The sequence below is a fragment of the Lipophrys pholis genome, assembly GCF_963383615.2.
Source record: "Lipophrys pholis genome assembly, chromosome: 5".
In the NCBI taxonomy this organism is placed as follows: domain Eukaryota; kingdom Metazoa; phylum Chordata; class Actinopteri; order Blenniiformes; family Blenniidae; genus Lipophrys; species Lipophrys pholis.
Genome location: NC_137628.1, coordinates 22,104,028 through 22,121,064, shown reverse-complemented (window position 1 = coordinate 22,121,064; position 17,037 = coordinate 22,104,028). Strand labels below are relative to the sequence as shown.

The window sequence follows — 17,037 nt, the reverse complement described above, 5'->3', positions numbered from 1 at the left end:
CGAAAGAAAATACTTTTGTCCTTCCACTAATGATTGTTTGCACATTTGCACCATTTATGCACATTTTCCTTTAGAGATGAACTCAGGTCTTTTCATGTGGATTTCTCTCCGCCATCGTGTAGTTTTAAAACAATACTGCCTTAACAGCAGAAGAGCGTTAACATCAATTAGCAATAATTTGCTTTTAGAAGCTGAAATTACACGTTTCTTACTTCAGGTCCTAAAGGGTTGATTTAAAAGCAGGTTGACAGAAAGGAGAACTTGTGAATTCTGAGGTGTGGGTACTTACATGTTCCTCCTTGCTGTTTCATGGGGGGGGGGGGGGGGGGGGGGGGGGATTTACAGTGATCACACATAGAAAAAAAAACAACATTCACAATGTTTATCATAAATATATTTTAAAAGACGTCCATAAAAAGACCATGCAAGAATCCCTGATTTAAACCAAAAAGTTGAAGACTGAAATGACTTAAATACTCTCAGGAATGTAAACATTGCATGTGTCAGTCAGACAGACAGACAAACAAACAAACAGAAATAATCTAACTTTCACTGCTTCTTTTTAGGGGGGGGGAGGCATTTCACTGGTCGGGTATTGCAGACCTGCCTTTTCACTGGTGAGGTTTGGGAGCTGTCCCTGTTTGCAGTGACCCCTTCAGAGAGTTTGTGGTGTTTTCTCTACCAGCTGGAGTCGAAAACCTTCTTGCACATGTTTGAGTTCTCCTGATGGAGCGGGAACTCAGAGCCGGGGATGAGGAACTTTTTATCCTTACGCGACACGACGCTCTTTCCAGATGACAGGCTCTCATATTTAGTCAGACGTTCACTAAAAGAAGAAAGAAACAAGGAAAAAGTTTGATTTTTTGCTAAATATGAGTTACATAGTCACTGTTCAATTTTATGGGGGGGGGGGGGGGGTAACAATACCTGACTGGGAAGGTAGTTTTGTCCATCTGCATGCAGACGAGGAAGGGGTATTCGGAGAACTGGACAGTGGTGATGAAATCCAGGGATGCCTCTGTTTCAAAGCTGACCTCCACACCTGCTCGCAGAAAGTCCATGTCCACAGTAACGTTACCACTGACCACTAAAGCGCCCCTGAAGACACAAACACATGAAGTGCCAGATCAGTGATCTGCACTTGGATCAGTGCAGAGACTTTAGTCATCGTCGGCTTCAACGTGTCCATAGGCCAACGTTCTTGATTGAAATGAATGAATCTCAAAGCTCGACAGAAATCTGAAATTCAGGTATACAAATGCATCAGTTGATAAAAAAAAATATTTAAAAAAGTCATCGGGGAATCATCACAATATCAAATTTTTCAAGTCATGGTTGATTATGACTTTTGACACGGCGGGAAAAGTAAATCCATGCTTGTATTACTCCACTGGGATACATTTGCCATGTGGAAGGAGTCAAACAAGAGACACTTTGCTGGTGGAATTCAGCTCAGGGTGTCATAGTTCAAAAACATCCAGTAGCATGAAATCTCCTGGTCACAATGACCTGCGGCAGCTGGCAGCTGCTGAATGTGGCAGCGATCACTGCTTCTGCTAACTCACCAGTCAGGCTGAAAAAGTCCTCCCAGCCGTTTCTCACTGCTCTTCTACAACGTTGTTATAAACACAGGAATTCATACCCAAACTGGGTTTTATATAATACGTATTTCATTGAGCAACTTAGAACGTCTAAGTTCTCTGTTTCTATTTTGTTGTGACGTAAAGACCGAAGGGACCACTAAATTCTTTGTTGGTTTAACTTGTGCTGTTGCAGCCTTGATGTGTTTTCTGCGTGGCAGCTCCAACTTTAACCGAATGAGATCCTACTGCACTGCAGACTCTGAATTCATTAGAACATGAGTGTCAAATACATGGCCTCCAGTACCAAAACCTCCCCATGCTGCAATTTTAAAACTTTCAAAAGTACTTTTAAGACAAATGTAATAAGTCGCATTCGTTTCACTAGATTCACCTTTTCAAAACTGTCTTTTAATTCACCCCCTGGGACTAAAACAAGAGAGAAATTGAGAGTTGTTACTGCTTCGCCCCACACAAGAAAACATTGGGCCGCATGTGGCTCCTGAAACCACAATGAGTTTGATAGCGTTGCACTGGAAACAGTAGAGAAAGTCTGAAAAATGAGCCGAGTATGACTGGTGTGCTACTCCAACACTTTGGTGCTCTTGGTTGGACGCGTGCCCGGATGTGAGGTTTTGTTGTTGGAATGGTATTAATGTCTTGCTGTTTCCTCCTGCCTGGCTTTCTTTTGTCAGTACTGCGGTTGCTGACATTTGCACCTTTAAAGTTTGACAATTTGATCCAGGAAAAAAAAAGAAGCATTGACTATGATGTGATATGAAGGTTGTGCAGCCTCCCTGGATAATTACTGCTGGGCGTTTGATGTGAAGTACTATATCCTAGAAATAAGATTTATATGTGAAATCTTCTGAAACTACATCATTTCTTAAATTTTTAGACGAGTTGACATAAAGGATCAAATCTATGTTCATTAGAACTATATATATACATGATATGTTTTATTTTGGCAAATAATTTTACTTTTATTAAGATCACAGCCACTTGTCAAGAAGAACAAGAGAAGTCAATGTTATTTTAACATTTAACAGTCAGCTGGAAAACTAAATATTTTTTGGATCCCTTATCAAGCTACCCACGCAATGCAGTGCTTGTTTATGACCAGTGAGTTGGTACAGCACAGTTTGTACGGCGTCTCCTACGCAGAGTAAAGCTGAGACGCCGACAAGTGGCGCTCACCAGCATGTAACAACTTCCCCTTAAGTTTCAAATCAAAGTGAGTGCCAACCAGTTGAAAATCCAACCTCTGTAACGTTGCCCATGCAGGCATGCCTTGGCAGAGATGCCAGTGTGGTTTGTTCTGTTGCTATAGATAGACTGCCTGTCTATTATCAGAGTGGACGAGGTACAACTATGCTGATCCATTCACCTGCCTCTGCCATTCCCCTGCACATAAATAATCCTCAAGTTGTGACCCCCGATGGAGGTCTTGAGACCGCCGGATCATTTCAAAAAAACATAAATCCAACAGCTTTCACACCTGCTGTAGCCAGACCTCTGTTTCTCACATTTCCAGGCATTAATGCTGCATCACTGTGTTGGAGTCGCATAAAATCACTTAAACTTTCTTCAAGTGCTTCTTTCAGAAACTGTTGAATCCTACTAAGAATTTAAAATTTAGGTAAAACGCTTGTAATTTTTATTTTTTTTATTACATTTTTTTTTAAAAAGCCATTTATTTAGGCACGGAAATCATATTAAGATTAGAAAATAGATTTTGGCAATGTGCCATGACCAAGATAAGAAGCATCATAATGTAAAAGCTACAGAAACACATTGTTTGATGAAAGAAATAAACATCAAATAAGACCGCTGCAACACAGACTGTTTGCCCTCCTGCCCTCTGGAAGGCGGAGGAGCGTTTTATCTTCGGTCCAACTCCCTCTGCCAATAATGCATAATCAAATATGTCTGTGCAGTATTATGCACACTGTACTCCTCAGTAATTACACAATTACACCACAGCATGTACTGCAAAAATTATTCTAACTGTACATAGAAACAGTCACAGCCTGTACATACCTGTAGCCACGTTACTAATAGCAATGCCAACGACTGTATATTACCATAGTTATCACTGCTTTCTGCACTCCTGGTTAAATGCAATTACAGATAGATTAGGGGGTGGGAAGGTAATTACCCAGAGTGGCCACATGAGGATATTGAGATTCCTGGTGGTGCAGGTCAAACAACTCAACAGAACAGAACAGAATAAAATGTAGCTTCTTAAAGTGCTTTGAGAAGCTGCGATTCCTATTTTGCATCAGTCTTGATTTTCTATGTACATTTTGTCTGAAAATGTGAATTCAGATTGCAATCATTTGACACTGATCCAGCTACAAAAAAAACTAATCCTGCTTTGACTGGAGTGATTAAATGCACAGTCAATTAATAGTTCTGCTGGCGAAGTTTCCAGCAGCCATCGACTTTATAGAATAAAATAATAAAGCAGACGTACATTTTCAAGTGTTTCACATGAGTCGGAAAGCCCTGCGTCTACTTCACTAAATCATGCATCAAACATAGTAGTCACATTAAATAGCTTAATGTTATTGCTCCAGAGATGAGAAAAAGATATTCGATATGAAATCAAACTGCATTTCAATACTAAAAAATTTGTGACATTACTCTTTAAACCCCATTTCATCACCAGATGCCGAGAGCAAACTGATACCAGCATGATGATGGGCTCCCTTTTCAGCCGCTACTGTTGACCATCAACTGCTGCGTTTTAAAATAGAGGACCAGACAGGTCTGATGTCATGTCCACACAAACAGACAAGTGAAAAAGGTGTGAGGCACAATGCTGGACCGAGTCCAGCGAGTTGGTGGAACAAATGGTCCAGACAACACTTATAGACCATCTAAAGTTCACGTAAATCCAACATCAACAGTGATCTATTTGTACGAGAGAAACATGGCTGAAATGTCTAAATTTACACCACAATGATTGTTTTTACTAAAGAGGCGTCTGTCTATCAGACGGGGCCTTTGAGTGTGCGAGTGTGTTGCATCACACTGTACCTCGAGTACTCTACAAACTACGAGAGATCGTTTATCATGTTCCACGACTGTGCTTAACCTTTGACCCACATGCGTTTGCATGTAACATTATGTAAAGGCTCTGGAGACGCCCCGATCGAGCTCCATGAAACATACCTGTTGTTGACACTGGTCTTGGACTCCCTGTACCACAAACTGATCTCCATTCCTCCTGAAATGTCGATGGCCAGACCTCCCTGAACCTCGACGTTCGCCTTTAGACCAGACTGCAGCTGGATCACCTGCACGCGGGCCGCAAACACAAAATAAAAACACTTTTTCGCGTAAAAAAACCCAAAACACATTTTATTAACAGCTAAGTCTTTAAAATCAACTTTATATATACAATTAGGCCTGCATTTATTAGTGGTCTATTCAAAAAGATTTAAAACACTGTAATAATCATATTGAAGATAATTACTCCAAATTCATGAGCGTGTAAGTGCTTGACATTACTACACCCTTATATCAGCTTTACGCTTTGAGACACTGCTGACATTCACCCTATTTTGGTCAACGACTGAAGCTATTAAATGTGATCATTGACTATCTGTGTGCGCGCGCTGTTTGCATGTCTCTCCAAATACAGACAGCTTGTGCCAGCCGCTATGACTCATATGACATCTTCTGATCGGACTATTCTGTTGTCAGTGTTTTATCGTGATTATTTGGATGTAGGGGGAGCTGGTGTCAGAGAAAATCTATTTAATGTTCATAACCACCTTTTCATTTGTTCACAGGCAACTGAATCTACAACTCCTATGTTTTTTTAGGGTGTTCAAAGGTTTTATGGCCACCGTAGGTTCCCTTATAGGCCTGGAAATGGGCTGTTTTCAGTTGGTTGCAATATAACAACATTTCTTACAATTATATTTGAGACATGACATTGAAAAGCTTTTATAACACTTCATAAGAGTTAATTAAAGTAACATTAAGTTTAAAAGATTGCACTCCAGCTCTTCAACCATGATTTCCCCTGTCATATTCTGCCCCTCACACCGTCTTGAAGGTATCATGTAACAACAACCAGGCCAATCACTTTTCCTGAACAATCAAATATACATTTGTGTTTGTGTTTTAATAATCCATGTTAATGTTTTCCCCAAAGATGCATCTGAAAATCAGTTTTAAAGAGAATAAATGGTTATGGGACCAACAACTCTAAGTGGTGTGGCAGCGTACCTCAGAGTGATCCGACAACAGGATGAGACCCTTCACGACATTCATGGGCTCTCCGGTCATGGAGAACATCTTGGACATAAGGTCACTGTAGCCCTTGAAGAAGGTGACAGGTCGCAGCTGGACGTCAAACAGCAGCGCCGACATGCCGGAAAATGACTCCAGGTCTTCTTCCCCTTCATCAGGTGTGGCTGCGATCAGGGACTCCAGTCCCTGGGCCTCAATTGCAACCTGAAAGACAACAGGAAAATCCAAATTGAGCTTTAGTGTCACTAATTCTACTAGGAAGTTACTTATAAATTCTTAATCCTTAATTGCCTGTTTACCTGGAGTCCGTGAAGCACTGATCCTTTACTTGCACCATAAATATTCATGTTGCTTCTTCTGAGGATCCCAGAGCCTGAATACAGGATGTCCAAACTGTATGTGGAGGTCATGTCAGCGGACTCTGCACAGACGGGACAGAGTTTAGAGGATGTTTATTTGATTATAAAAATCAAGCTCGGTATTAAATCATTAGCATGACTTATAAATTACATTTGTAAATGTGGTGTTAAGAATCTTATAGCTTCAAATATTAAAGGATGAATTTCTTTTGTTTGTACTCACGTGCCATAAATCCTGAATATGCAGACGAAGACCCAACTTTGGCAAAACGGTCATAGTTGTGGGAAATCATGTCTTTCATAGCTTGTTGCATTACTTTGCTGAATAAAAGCAAAAAGACATTGAATGTACAAGGTTTTAATATACTTGATGTGTGACTTTAAATCCCTAAAGTATTTGGTGCCTTGATTGCATCGTCTGGTCTTTTCACGTTAACACACCTCGCTGGCATATTGAAGCGGAGGATGTCCTGGATCTTGGACAGCATGTACTTGTTCATCTCATGGGGCAGGTTTCCGATGGACAGAAGCAGATTCTTGACCTCCATGTACGAAGGGTTGCTGCTGAGGATGACGTCGGCTGCGGCGGCTCGCACGTTCTTCTCGTAGATTCGTAGGTTCTGGTGGTAGACCCTGTTCACTGTCCGTTTCACCTAAATACATAGGATGGTGTTTTCTGTCATTCCACGTGCTTCAACATAGCAGTGAGCGTCATTAAAGAGAACGCCGCTGGCAGCATGTCTCACCTCGCTGGTCATGAGACTGGCGTCGTATCTCTGCAGGGCAGTGAGGGCGATGGTGCTGTAAGCGCCCACCTCTGATTCTGCGTATTTGGTAAAAATGGGAATGGCCTCGGGGAGAAGAGAGTTCTTCAGAGCCAGAAGGAACATCTGAACCTCGGACTCAACCTTTGTGCTGTCAGGGCCGTCTAAAATCATCTTCTTCACCTGCACCATGGTCTGAGGGAAGAGCACACAGCGGGAGATCATCACTGAGTCGGGCTCCTCATACACACTATCTGATCTTTGTTAGACTTTTGAGATCAGTACAGTGTTTTATTTCACTATAACATGTTGTTTATATCCAAAGGTAGCAGGTAAAGTACTTGCAGTTTGCTACTTTTTCCCATTTTATACATTTGAAGATTTGTATTTTTTCTCTCTATACATTCTACAAACTGTCTTATTACGTCTTCCCACCTTCTATTAAAAATAAAGTGTTTGAATATAAGTAAAAATATATATAATTTAACTTTTTACTTGAGTATATCTGAGAACCTTTTCTTTAGTTTTTTACTTTTGCCTCAGTGAAGAAGTTGAATCAGCACTTTTACTTGTATTTCTACTCAAGTAAACAATGTGAGTACTTTTGCCACCAGTATGCTCCTGGAAACTCACCGGTAAGTCGCACTCTCCTTTCTGACACAGTTTATGTACCAGGGCTCCCATAATGATCACTACTGATTCTTTGATGTCAGCGCTGCCGATCTTTCCTTTAAAGATATCCTGAAAGTAAAAGATTTTTCATCAGTAGGTCAAAAAAAAATAAGAGGCTGAGCTGGATGGTGGCAGAGCTCAGGGATATTGAGTCATGATGGCAATTTCAGGATGATTAGAAGGGGATGAAGTCGCAGGGCAAGAGGAGAAGAGGAAGGCCGGCGAGGAGGCTTATGGATGCAGTGATTAGACAGATTGTTGTGAGGAAGAAGGATACAGGAGACAGAAGAAGATGGTCCACTGTGGCTATCCCAAAGTGGAGAAAAAATATCAAAAGAGAAAGAAGAGAAGAAAAAAAAAAAGTAATCCCAAAGACAATCGCATCATCTTCTTAAATCCTGGTAAACCAAAACACATAACCGGCTTCAAGAAAGTGCAACTAATTAAACTCCATTTAAAGTTGTTTCTTTGGTACTCACCAACAGAGCCCGAAGCACTCTCTCATTGGGATGGGTGGCAAAGCCACACGCATAGAGAAATCTCTCCTGCAGAACCAAGCCTTTGGCGTCAGTGAAGTTAAGAAATTGAAGCATGGCATCCAGAGACGCAGACGTCTGGGAGGAAGTCACAGCATCCACCACCTGAGGTCTAAAACCAGCAGAAGCAAGTCAGACAGAGCAAGAACGCCTCGGGATTAAACGTTGAAATAATCAAGATATCGTCAATTGGTCGGCAGTAAACAAAAGTTAAGGTCAAAGAAAGAAAAAAAAAATAAAAATGGATGATCTTATTTACAGAGATGTCTTGCTAGCACTGTTCAGCACTTTGAGGATCTCATCCTTAGACGCCTTCCTAATGCTCTGGATGAGGGCCAGGAAGCTGCGAGGAGCCGTGGCCTTGGACAGGCTCGCTGGCTCCAGCTGCTTCTTCTCAGCCTGCCAATGTTCAAAAAGCTAAGAGGGAGAACACAGGGGAGAAAACATTAGAAGACAGATCATCTTCAGTCAGTCATTACTGTACAGAAATACACAGGATCTGTTTACAAATACCGCGATGTCGGGAGTCGCGTTTTAATAAGGACTTGTACAAGTCAGCTTGGTTCCCTTTGCATATTTCAGAAGGACGTCATGAAAGATTTTAAGCAAAATTTACATGATGTAATTATATGTAAGAGTTCATATAAGGTTAGCTGTACTGGAAAGAGTCTGCCATGTAAAGTAAAGTAAAACAACACATATTTGAGTAAGGGAATCATGATTTGACACGTCAAGTTACGCTGTGATACTGTAAGCAAGGCAGTATATATTGCACTTTTTCCAAAAATCTGCATTATGAATTCTGGGAGTAAACATCTGTTTCAAATGTTCACCTGTAACATCTGTTTTCAGGAATAAAAGAAGCCAGTTCCTGTCATCATATTTCTCCTAAATAAATCAAAGTGTTTCTCTCCTCTGGACACTAGAAGACATGTTTTAATCTGTCCACATCTATTGGTCTTTTTAAAAAAAACTCAACGTGGTTGAAAGTGGTATCTATTACAGAGCTGTTGTGCTGGATCACATTAGATAATGATTATTGACATTTCTAGTAGGTACGTTTCCTTTTGTTTACAAGGTTTAGTTCCAACACTTCAAGCAAGTTCAATTTCACTTTTTCTCAAAACAATGTTGATCAGTGAGTCTGTCAGATCTTTATATGAAAAATGCAAACAAGAATGAAAAAACGATGTAGGAATTACATGTGTACATGAGCAGGTACTCACTGAAGGACAGCCTTTGCACTTGGATTTGACCTTGTCAGCTGCAATACCGACAGCCGCCAGTTTGGCATCAATTGATTTGACGACCCCGGAGACATCTTTCCCAGCAACCTCCAGTGGCCCGGCCTCTTTCCCCAACAATGTAAGGGTTTGCCTGAAACAAAGGAGTGGAAGACAATTTCAAGTTGTCCCATCATGACGTATGAAACAACTGGCCAAATCTGAGTTTGGATGTTTTACCTGGACACGACTTTAGCAGCTGTAGATCTCCGAGTATTAACGGCCACCGAGTGTGACTCTTCAGCCACGGCGGTGCTGATGAAACCATCGTTGAGCGTGAACACTGTAACAGAGCTGGACTTCCTGCTCACACCCAAGACCTGGGGACCGATTTAGACATACAGCCAGTGTGGAAGCTGCGAACAGCCATTCATAAATTAAGTATAAGTTAGACGAGTCGCTGTCTTACCTTACTCTGTGTGGTGAATCCAGTCTCTGCCGTCTTACATGTCTCGAGGAGTTTGGTTCTTGTTACTTGACCTTTTATCGCTTTGTATTCCACCGTGCACCTCCCAGACACGTCATTCTGTTCGAAGTAAAGTTTGTCCCAGGGCAAAATGGTGACTAACTGCTCCCAAATAAGTCAATTTACCATTTCCATGCATGTAAACATTACATTTCACATACTGCCACGTACCTCTATAACCTTTCCAGTGTTGAGCTGTAACTGCAACATGCTGGCCAGGCCTCTTTTAAGATTCCTAATGGTTGCAGGTTCGGCCCAGTAGGAATAAATGGCTTTCGTCTACAAAGGAATTGGGAAAGAAAACAACATGCTCATTTTTATGCTGTCAGTCTATGTTTTGTCAAGGTTCTGAGAGACTGTGAACCAAAAGGTTGTTTTTGTCATTTTGTGGCTTCATCTAAGGTTATCAAGGCGTCGGTTTTCCTTGACACACCGCCGCGCGTGAGCATGCGTGCATCGTTATGACATCAGGACTATTTGAGATCGACGCAGGAATAAATGTTATTCTTTGAAGAGCAGATCAAAAACAAACCTAGACTACTTTGGCATTAGCACATTAAATTTCTAAAAGTGTAAATCCCCGGCAGATATAACATAACTCTAAGTGTGACTGACTATGTATTTATATTCTGAATTGCTTTACAGCTGCTTATGACATATGTTCCATAGAAACATAGACAATCTGTCGTAAGGTTTCCTTAAATTATCATTTTTAAAATTCTGAATAAGAAACTTGTCAGCTCCGTTTTAAAATTACCTCAAACTTTTCGGCTGACATGCATGGTAAGCTGAAATATACTGTACTGTGAGCCGAGCGACGGTATCAGATGGACTTTATAGTAAATTGACTTCATTACATTCTCCATTTACACCCTGAGCTGCGTGAATAGTCCTTGAGTGACATGTCAAACTGTCTTACTCTTATCATGTTTTATTTGCTTTTGGGCCATAATAACTAATGGATCCAAAGTTCGAATGCCAGCTTGGGGGTTTGGACCAGCCCTTCAAATATATACCATCACACCAGAGATGTATTCTGTTTGGCTCCACGGTGAACTCTGTGTCCCCGTCAAGAGTGTGGAAAGTAGTCTATTACATCATCCCACACTGTCTCCAATACAGTATGTAAGTTATTTGTGGCACCCAACCACAATATCAGATAGGACCACCATAAATAGACTGTCCACAGCTAGTCTGTGTATTTTTCCTGCCACGGCCTGCCATCGGTATAAATAATCCAACAATAACAGAGAAGGCACTTTCTTCTTTGTGACAAAAACTAAATCTGCATGAACTTAGGCTTAAATGTCTGTCCATATTTATACACAATCTAATCGTTTATTTTTACTCGGCTTGTCTTTACTGCAGCAATCACAAGTAGTTTTTAAATTATACTATATTATTTTGAGTGTGGCAATTGATCTGTATCTACCCACTCGTTATGTCGTAAAACAAACCTGCCAACACCTGAACTCTGACCGCACACCACGCTGGAGATAAGAAATAAAAGTGCTCCTTTCCTAAAACAATCCCTCTTAATGGTTCAAAAGGTGTAGTTAATGGCCATTTAGTGGTAGTAAGAATTGGCAATAAGCAAATAAACTTTATTTGAAATCATTTATCGGTAGAAATGTCTGAATAAAACTTTACTAATTGTGAAAAACTGAACGGACTGTGAGCAAGTTATTTTTGCTTTATAAGGTTTAATAAATGGAAGTTGTTGATTGCAGACAACATTTTTGTTCAAGAATTGCAGATTAATGTTAATTCTTTAACAACCTGGCATACATATGAAGCAGATGCACTTACCTACTTTATAAAACACACAATTTCATCAGAAACACTGAACTTCTCCTTGAGTTTGACTCGGCAATGTGTTTTAATGAGACTTGGAATGTAAGCTGTATACCACTGCAAAAACACCAAACAGCTCGAGCGATCTCAATGAGCCAAACAGTCTTTGCATGTCAATCTCATTCATTCAGTCATTGCCTGACAGAACGTGCTGACCTTTGTACTCATTCACATCTCGCTGGTATTTCCCCCGCCAGCATCATCACTCCAGCACATTGAAAGTAATCCCATTCACCTTTCCTCTCAAGAAAACAAACATAACACCGGAAGTAAACCTTCCTAACATTACATAAATATCACGCATTATTCAGCATAAGACCAAGAACTGGTTTTAACTGCAGGAGGGGGTGAAATGCAGTTTCATAGTAATTGGTGTAAAATTGACCCTGTAATTCACAACGGCTTCATCATTTCAAAACAAAACCTTTAAGCAAGAGGAGAAGGAGTTGCCTTCATGATGCGGTTACATCGAGAGACATGTCAAGTTCCTACCTTTCCATTTTTCAGATGCAGAAAGAAAGGTTTTGTCAGGGCAGCGAGTTTGTTTTTCCCCACAATGCTTTCTGTTGTAGTTCCATGGAGGAAGTTCTTCTTCTCCGGTCTGTCAGACACAGGCTCAATCCTTAAGTTTGAAATCTGTTGAAGAGAGATTTGTTAGCCTTTTTCTCACTGTTTATTGTCTGTGAGGAAACAAGAGGCATGCAGCACTGAATGCAACTTTTAAAAAAAGTCACTTGAGTATTTAACATATGACAGCATCATGTCCTTTCTCACATACCACCAGCTGAATTAGCTGGTCATCTTTGTTGCCCGGATCTCTCCAAACCAGGTTGCCATGAACGTCGCTGGAGATCCTGTAGCCAGCACTGCCCTCTTTTGACCCGCGGGCTTTGTCCAGCAGGACCTCGGTGGCGTACTTGAATTTGTACAGCTGGTTGTTGTTCAGACGGGGTCCGGCAGCAACACCTGAAGAAACACAGGAGACGCGGCTGGTCAACAAACACAACAAAGAAACCACAGAACGAGCCAGGATTAGATGTCTGGCTTTTATTTTTATGCTTTCAGTTTCTTTGCTGATTCAAACTGGAGCTTCTCCTTAGTGCTGATCTTTCTTTCTTTTTTCTCATATTTCTGAGTGCATTTTGGCACAACTGATTACAGAGTGAATACTAACTTGAAATTAGTAATCAACTACAGCCTTGAATCATTCATACATTTTTTTCCCCCAAATTCTTAAGGTTGTGAGCAGTGATTTTTCATTTATTTATTGAAACTCTCTCTGTATTGGTTTATTTCGTCCCACTGCGTCTGTTCGCTGCTGATAATCAAACAGTCCGACATAGTAATTATTTAATCACAGTTTAGATAGTGCCTTCTATGTTTTTAAAGATTGTTTCGGAATAGTAACTTCCAAAATATCACCTATCAGAGCTCCAACAGGAATGAACCCAACAGGACATGATCAATATTTACAACTTAGACAAATTCACACCACATCTGTGCTGCTAATTCAAATCATTACTTCACAGGAGACGTTAATTAAAACTTTTGAAAGGGGTTGTGAGTTTAAGACAAAATAACTTGGTCTTGCAGTTGCACTGGATTAAAACAACTAAAGATCTCTCGAAGCAAACTGAAACAACTTCTAAGTCCAGTTGACCAATATCTGCTGTTAGAGACTTCCTATCTGGATGAATGAGAATTCATCGACGAAAGACTGAGCTAAATTCATGAGAGTAATATGATACATGCCCTTTTTTTCTGGAGGTTCTTTCTGTAATCTTAGAAGTCTCACACAATGGCTTGTAAGCCGACCTCCTGCTGCTTTTCCTGTCAGGTTTAAACAGACGAGGATGAGAACAACTCAGCTGAAGTGATTCAATCAGCGGCCGTCTGTCTGGGTGTCATAATCTCTCCTCTGCTCTATTAATATGGAGTTTCCTGGGAGATATGACAGTAGGCCATGAGGGAGGACATACTGACGTGTCAGTATTTGATTTCATCACTCGTCACTAGTGTAGTGTTGGACTCATCTTCAGGAATAACAATAAAGATTTTTTTGAAAACATGTCAGCTTTTGACCAACACATGTGACCAAATATAAAACACCAACAGAGACTAAACGTATTTTTCTTGGGCTTTATTAGTTTAACTTTCTTATCAGTCAGCGATGTCACCAAAGCAGTTCTCTATGAAAACTACCCGACAATGATAATGAATGTGTGAGCTGTTTTCTGGGTTGCATTCTTTCTGGAAACTCTAGTTAGTTGCTTGTTTTTCTCTGAGACACAGTTCAGAAAGATCCACTTCTAGATCTTCTAGTCCACGGTGAAGCTTCAGGACAAGAAAGAGTGGGATTTTTAATTTCTTTTTCTTTTGCTGCAGAAAGGTCACATTTGGACAAATGTCTTCTGAATATAAAGTATTACTCTCCCTCTAACCAGGTGAAGTAATCCATCCTTCACAAAGCAACACAACAGAGTCTAATCGTGTAAGAAAGGGTCACAAGGACCAGTCAACTCACCTTTAGCAGAAGCTGACCCAGAGCACGCTGCACATAGAAGGAGCACAAGGAGAGTCAACATTGTGTGTCCTCTGTCTGCAGCCAGGGGAAACAAACCGGGACAGAACAGGGAGTCAGGGGGCTGAAGAGGCTCCGAGGGGCCACACAAGAAAGGCAAAGCAAGTCCGGGCTTCTCCTATTATGTTTTATCACAGGGGAGGGCAGACTCCAAACTCCACGCTCAAGTACTAAAGTACGAGATAACCTGCAAATCATTAACTCAGGAGGCAGAAGCGCACAGATTTGACAGGAACTTGCGTTATTGATAGATGGAGCCACTGCGGCTCCTTTTTAAAGGCGGTGTGTGAGTCTGCGCACAGACCTGTGATTGATTTATCAGAGAAATAAATGAGATTACCTGATGGATTCCATTCAGATGAGTGAGTGACTCACACTGTCTGTGCTGCTTTATTGCTTTCATCTAAACTACATGATAAAGGTACATTTAAAATTGATTAAAAAGGGGGAGGGGGGTTGCAAAAGCAGCTTTTCTACTCACAGGGAGGTTTGTAGAGAGAAGTCCTCGTGCTGGATACCTTTCACCTCATTTCTATGATCAAAAACAGTCGATACTTTGTGTCTTGGCTGAGAGGAAGTGGGCAGTGGTCTGTGAGAGAGGGACCACCCCTTCCTCTCAAATTACAACATGTCAATGAGCCAGAAGGTTTAGAAACTCTCAGCTGTGTGTGGTCTGTTCAATATTTCCCACAGAAGTCTTCACAACACACTCAGATCAGAGCTCATATCAAACATAAAGCCTGCAGGTTAAATCAGGGCCCCCCCAGAGGCCAAATATGGCCCACTGACATTGCAAGACATTAGAAAATGACAAAGAAGTAATGAAAACCTCGGTCGGTGTGTTTGGAAACATTGCAATCTGCAAGCTGCTTTCATAAAGTGTTGTTTTCAGAGAATCGCAATGTTTGTGTGGACGAGCAACCAAAACACTCAAATGTTGTGTAACAGGATACGAGACCCAGAGCTGAACAAGTCACAGCAAGATGCTGACGAAGATGTTTGTAAATTCAAACTTACTGTACAATTTAACCACAATTTCAGTGGCAACTGAGATATATACTTTTTCTTTCTTGCACAAAAAAAAAAAAGCTAACCAAAAAAGAAACGTTAGAGATTATAGGATCCAACTCTGATTTGGATAAAGTCGCTATAGAAGATGATTGGGAAGATGGGTTATGCCATTAATTTATTGGTCAATCACAACTGAGATCAACTGCATGTGTCTTCTGATCTAAATTATCTTAATAAATAAATAAAATTATACAACACAATCCAGTCAAACACAATCGCTAGATACCGATGAAACTGAAGGTTCAAATTTGACCAAATAATACAAAAGTATCATTAATAACAACATTATATTGGTCATCCATTTTTTATTTATTTTTTTGCAATTGAAAATTCCTCTGTGATGTTCAATGTAAAATAAAAATACTCCAGTGAAGTAAAATATGTCAAAGCTTTCTTCAAATTCATTGCACGAGTAGATTTTAATCCACTGACATTCTTGAGCAACACCGGCTACACCCAGTGGATGTCAGTGTTTGTCTGCGGACGGTTTTCTCTCCCGGAGCTTCTGAAGAAGTTGCTTCTGGTGAGCAGCTGAAGATCACCTCATCTAAGATTGTGTAATCTTCCTCCAATACCGACACCAACTCTCATTTTCTGATTATTCTCACCATGTACAGAAGAGTCACACTTAAGAATCCGCTCTGTTGATTATATTTTGTAATGCCGATGACCGACTGTAGCAGTGAGCTGTGCCCAAGACAAAGTAATAGGAGCAATTTCTACAGTGACTCTTTTAGAAACACACAAACAGAAGATGGCCGTCATTGCTGATCTTGGGATGATGAAAAGATACAGTGAGGTGCACAGAAATGAAATGAGACTGTCAAATTCCAGATGTTCAGAAGAGGAAATTACAGGTTAAACGAGTTTATGCAAAGTTAATCTGAATAGAATTAAATTATTACAAATATTGTGATAATAGACGATGAAAGGCCAGTGTATAAGCAAAATAATACATTTTCTTAACATGGCAATAGACAGTAACCTCACATCATACTGCTCAGTAAGCCGAACCAAGCAACTATTTGAAGACTAGAGGGTCTAAAAGTGATTAAAATTTGTAGTAATTATTAAAAACTGATTAAAATATTCTAATAATAGTCATATGAATAGCTATCAATTTATGTCAGAGACATATATCAAATACACATAAGTTAATTGCACAAAGAATATTCTGCTCCTCAGTATTTTTGCTGGTGAATGGTGAAAAGTCTTATTCAATCCAACTTTAGAAATACAGTATAGCACCAAATACAACACAGTCATTTTTAGGCACTTTTAACAGAGAGAAACCCAACAAATCCACATGAGCAAGGTTCGGGGCGGGGGTAGGCATAGATTTAGCACATATAGATGACTAAAGGAAGTTGATTAGAGAAAAGAGAGTTGATTACATCAGTGAAAACAACCATGGTGCTGCTGTTCTCGGTGTCAAAGAAAACAACCCACCAGAGGTAGAAGTGAAACACCAAGTCATTTGGCCAAAGGTCAACATACAGGTTTGCATTCAGTACTGAAACACAGAGCAAACACTCAGTCTTATCAAAGCTGGGTATCTAAACAGCAAACATAACTTGTCTCCTCTTTATCGGATCACTTGGAATA

At 40.4% G+C, this 17,037-nt stretch overlaps 1 protein-coding gene across 1 annotated transcript; it reads right to left on the bottom strand.

Annotated features, from left to right (window-relative positions):
• Nucleotides 1-384: 384 nt before the first annotated feature.
• Nucleotides 385-14,425, bottom strand: mttp (microsomal triglyceride transfer protein). Its single transcript, XM_080464135.1, has 18 exons — nucleotides 14,305-14,425; nucleotides 12,559-12,746; nucleotides 12,273-12,416; nucleotides 10,098-10,205; nucleotides 9,870-9,986; nucleotides 9,641-9,780; nucleotides 9,404-9,554; nucleotides 8,437-8,594; nucleotides 8,121-8,289; nucleotides 7,603-7,710; nucleotides 6,952-7,164; nucleotides 6,647-6,858; nucleotides 6,429-6,526; nucleotides 6,146-6,267; nucleotides 5,823-6,050; nucleotides 4,758-4,882; nucleotides 928-1,098; nucleotides 385-826 (listed from the first exon to the last, which is right to left on the bottom strand). Exons 1-18 carry the CDS (start codon nucleotides 14,363-14,365, stop codon nucleotides 679-681), a joined length of 2,661 nt encoding a protein of 886 aa, XP_080320261.1. The 5' UTR covers nucleotides 14,366-14,425; the 3' UTR covers nucleotides 385-678.
• Nucleotides 14,426-17,037: the final 2,612 nt, after the last annotated feature.

Coding starts and splice junctions, on each gene's coding strand:
- mttp (XM_080464135.1), bottom strand. CDS start 14,365: ATGTTGACTCTCCTTGTGCTCCTTCTATGTGCAGCGTGCTCTGGGTCA. Junction 6,268..6,428: donor ATATTCAGGATTTATGGCAC/GTGAGTACAAAC, acceptor CCGTCTGTGCAG/AGTCCGCTGACATGACCTCC. Junction 4,883..5,822: donor TGTTGTCGGATCACTCTGAG/GTACGCTGCCAC, acceptor GCCCGCGTGCAG/GTGATCCAGCTGCAGTCTGG.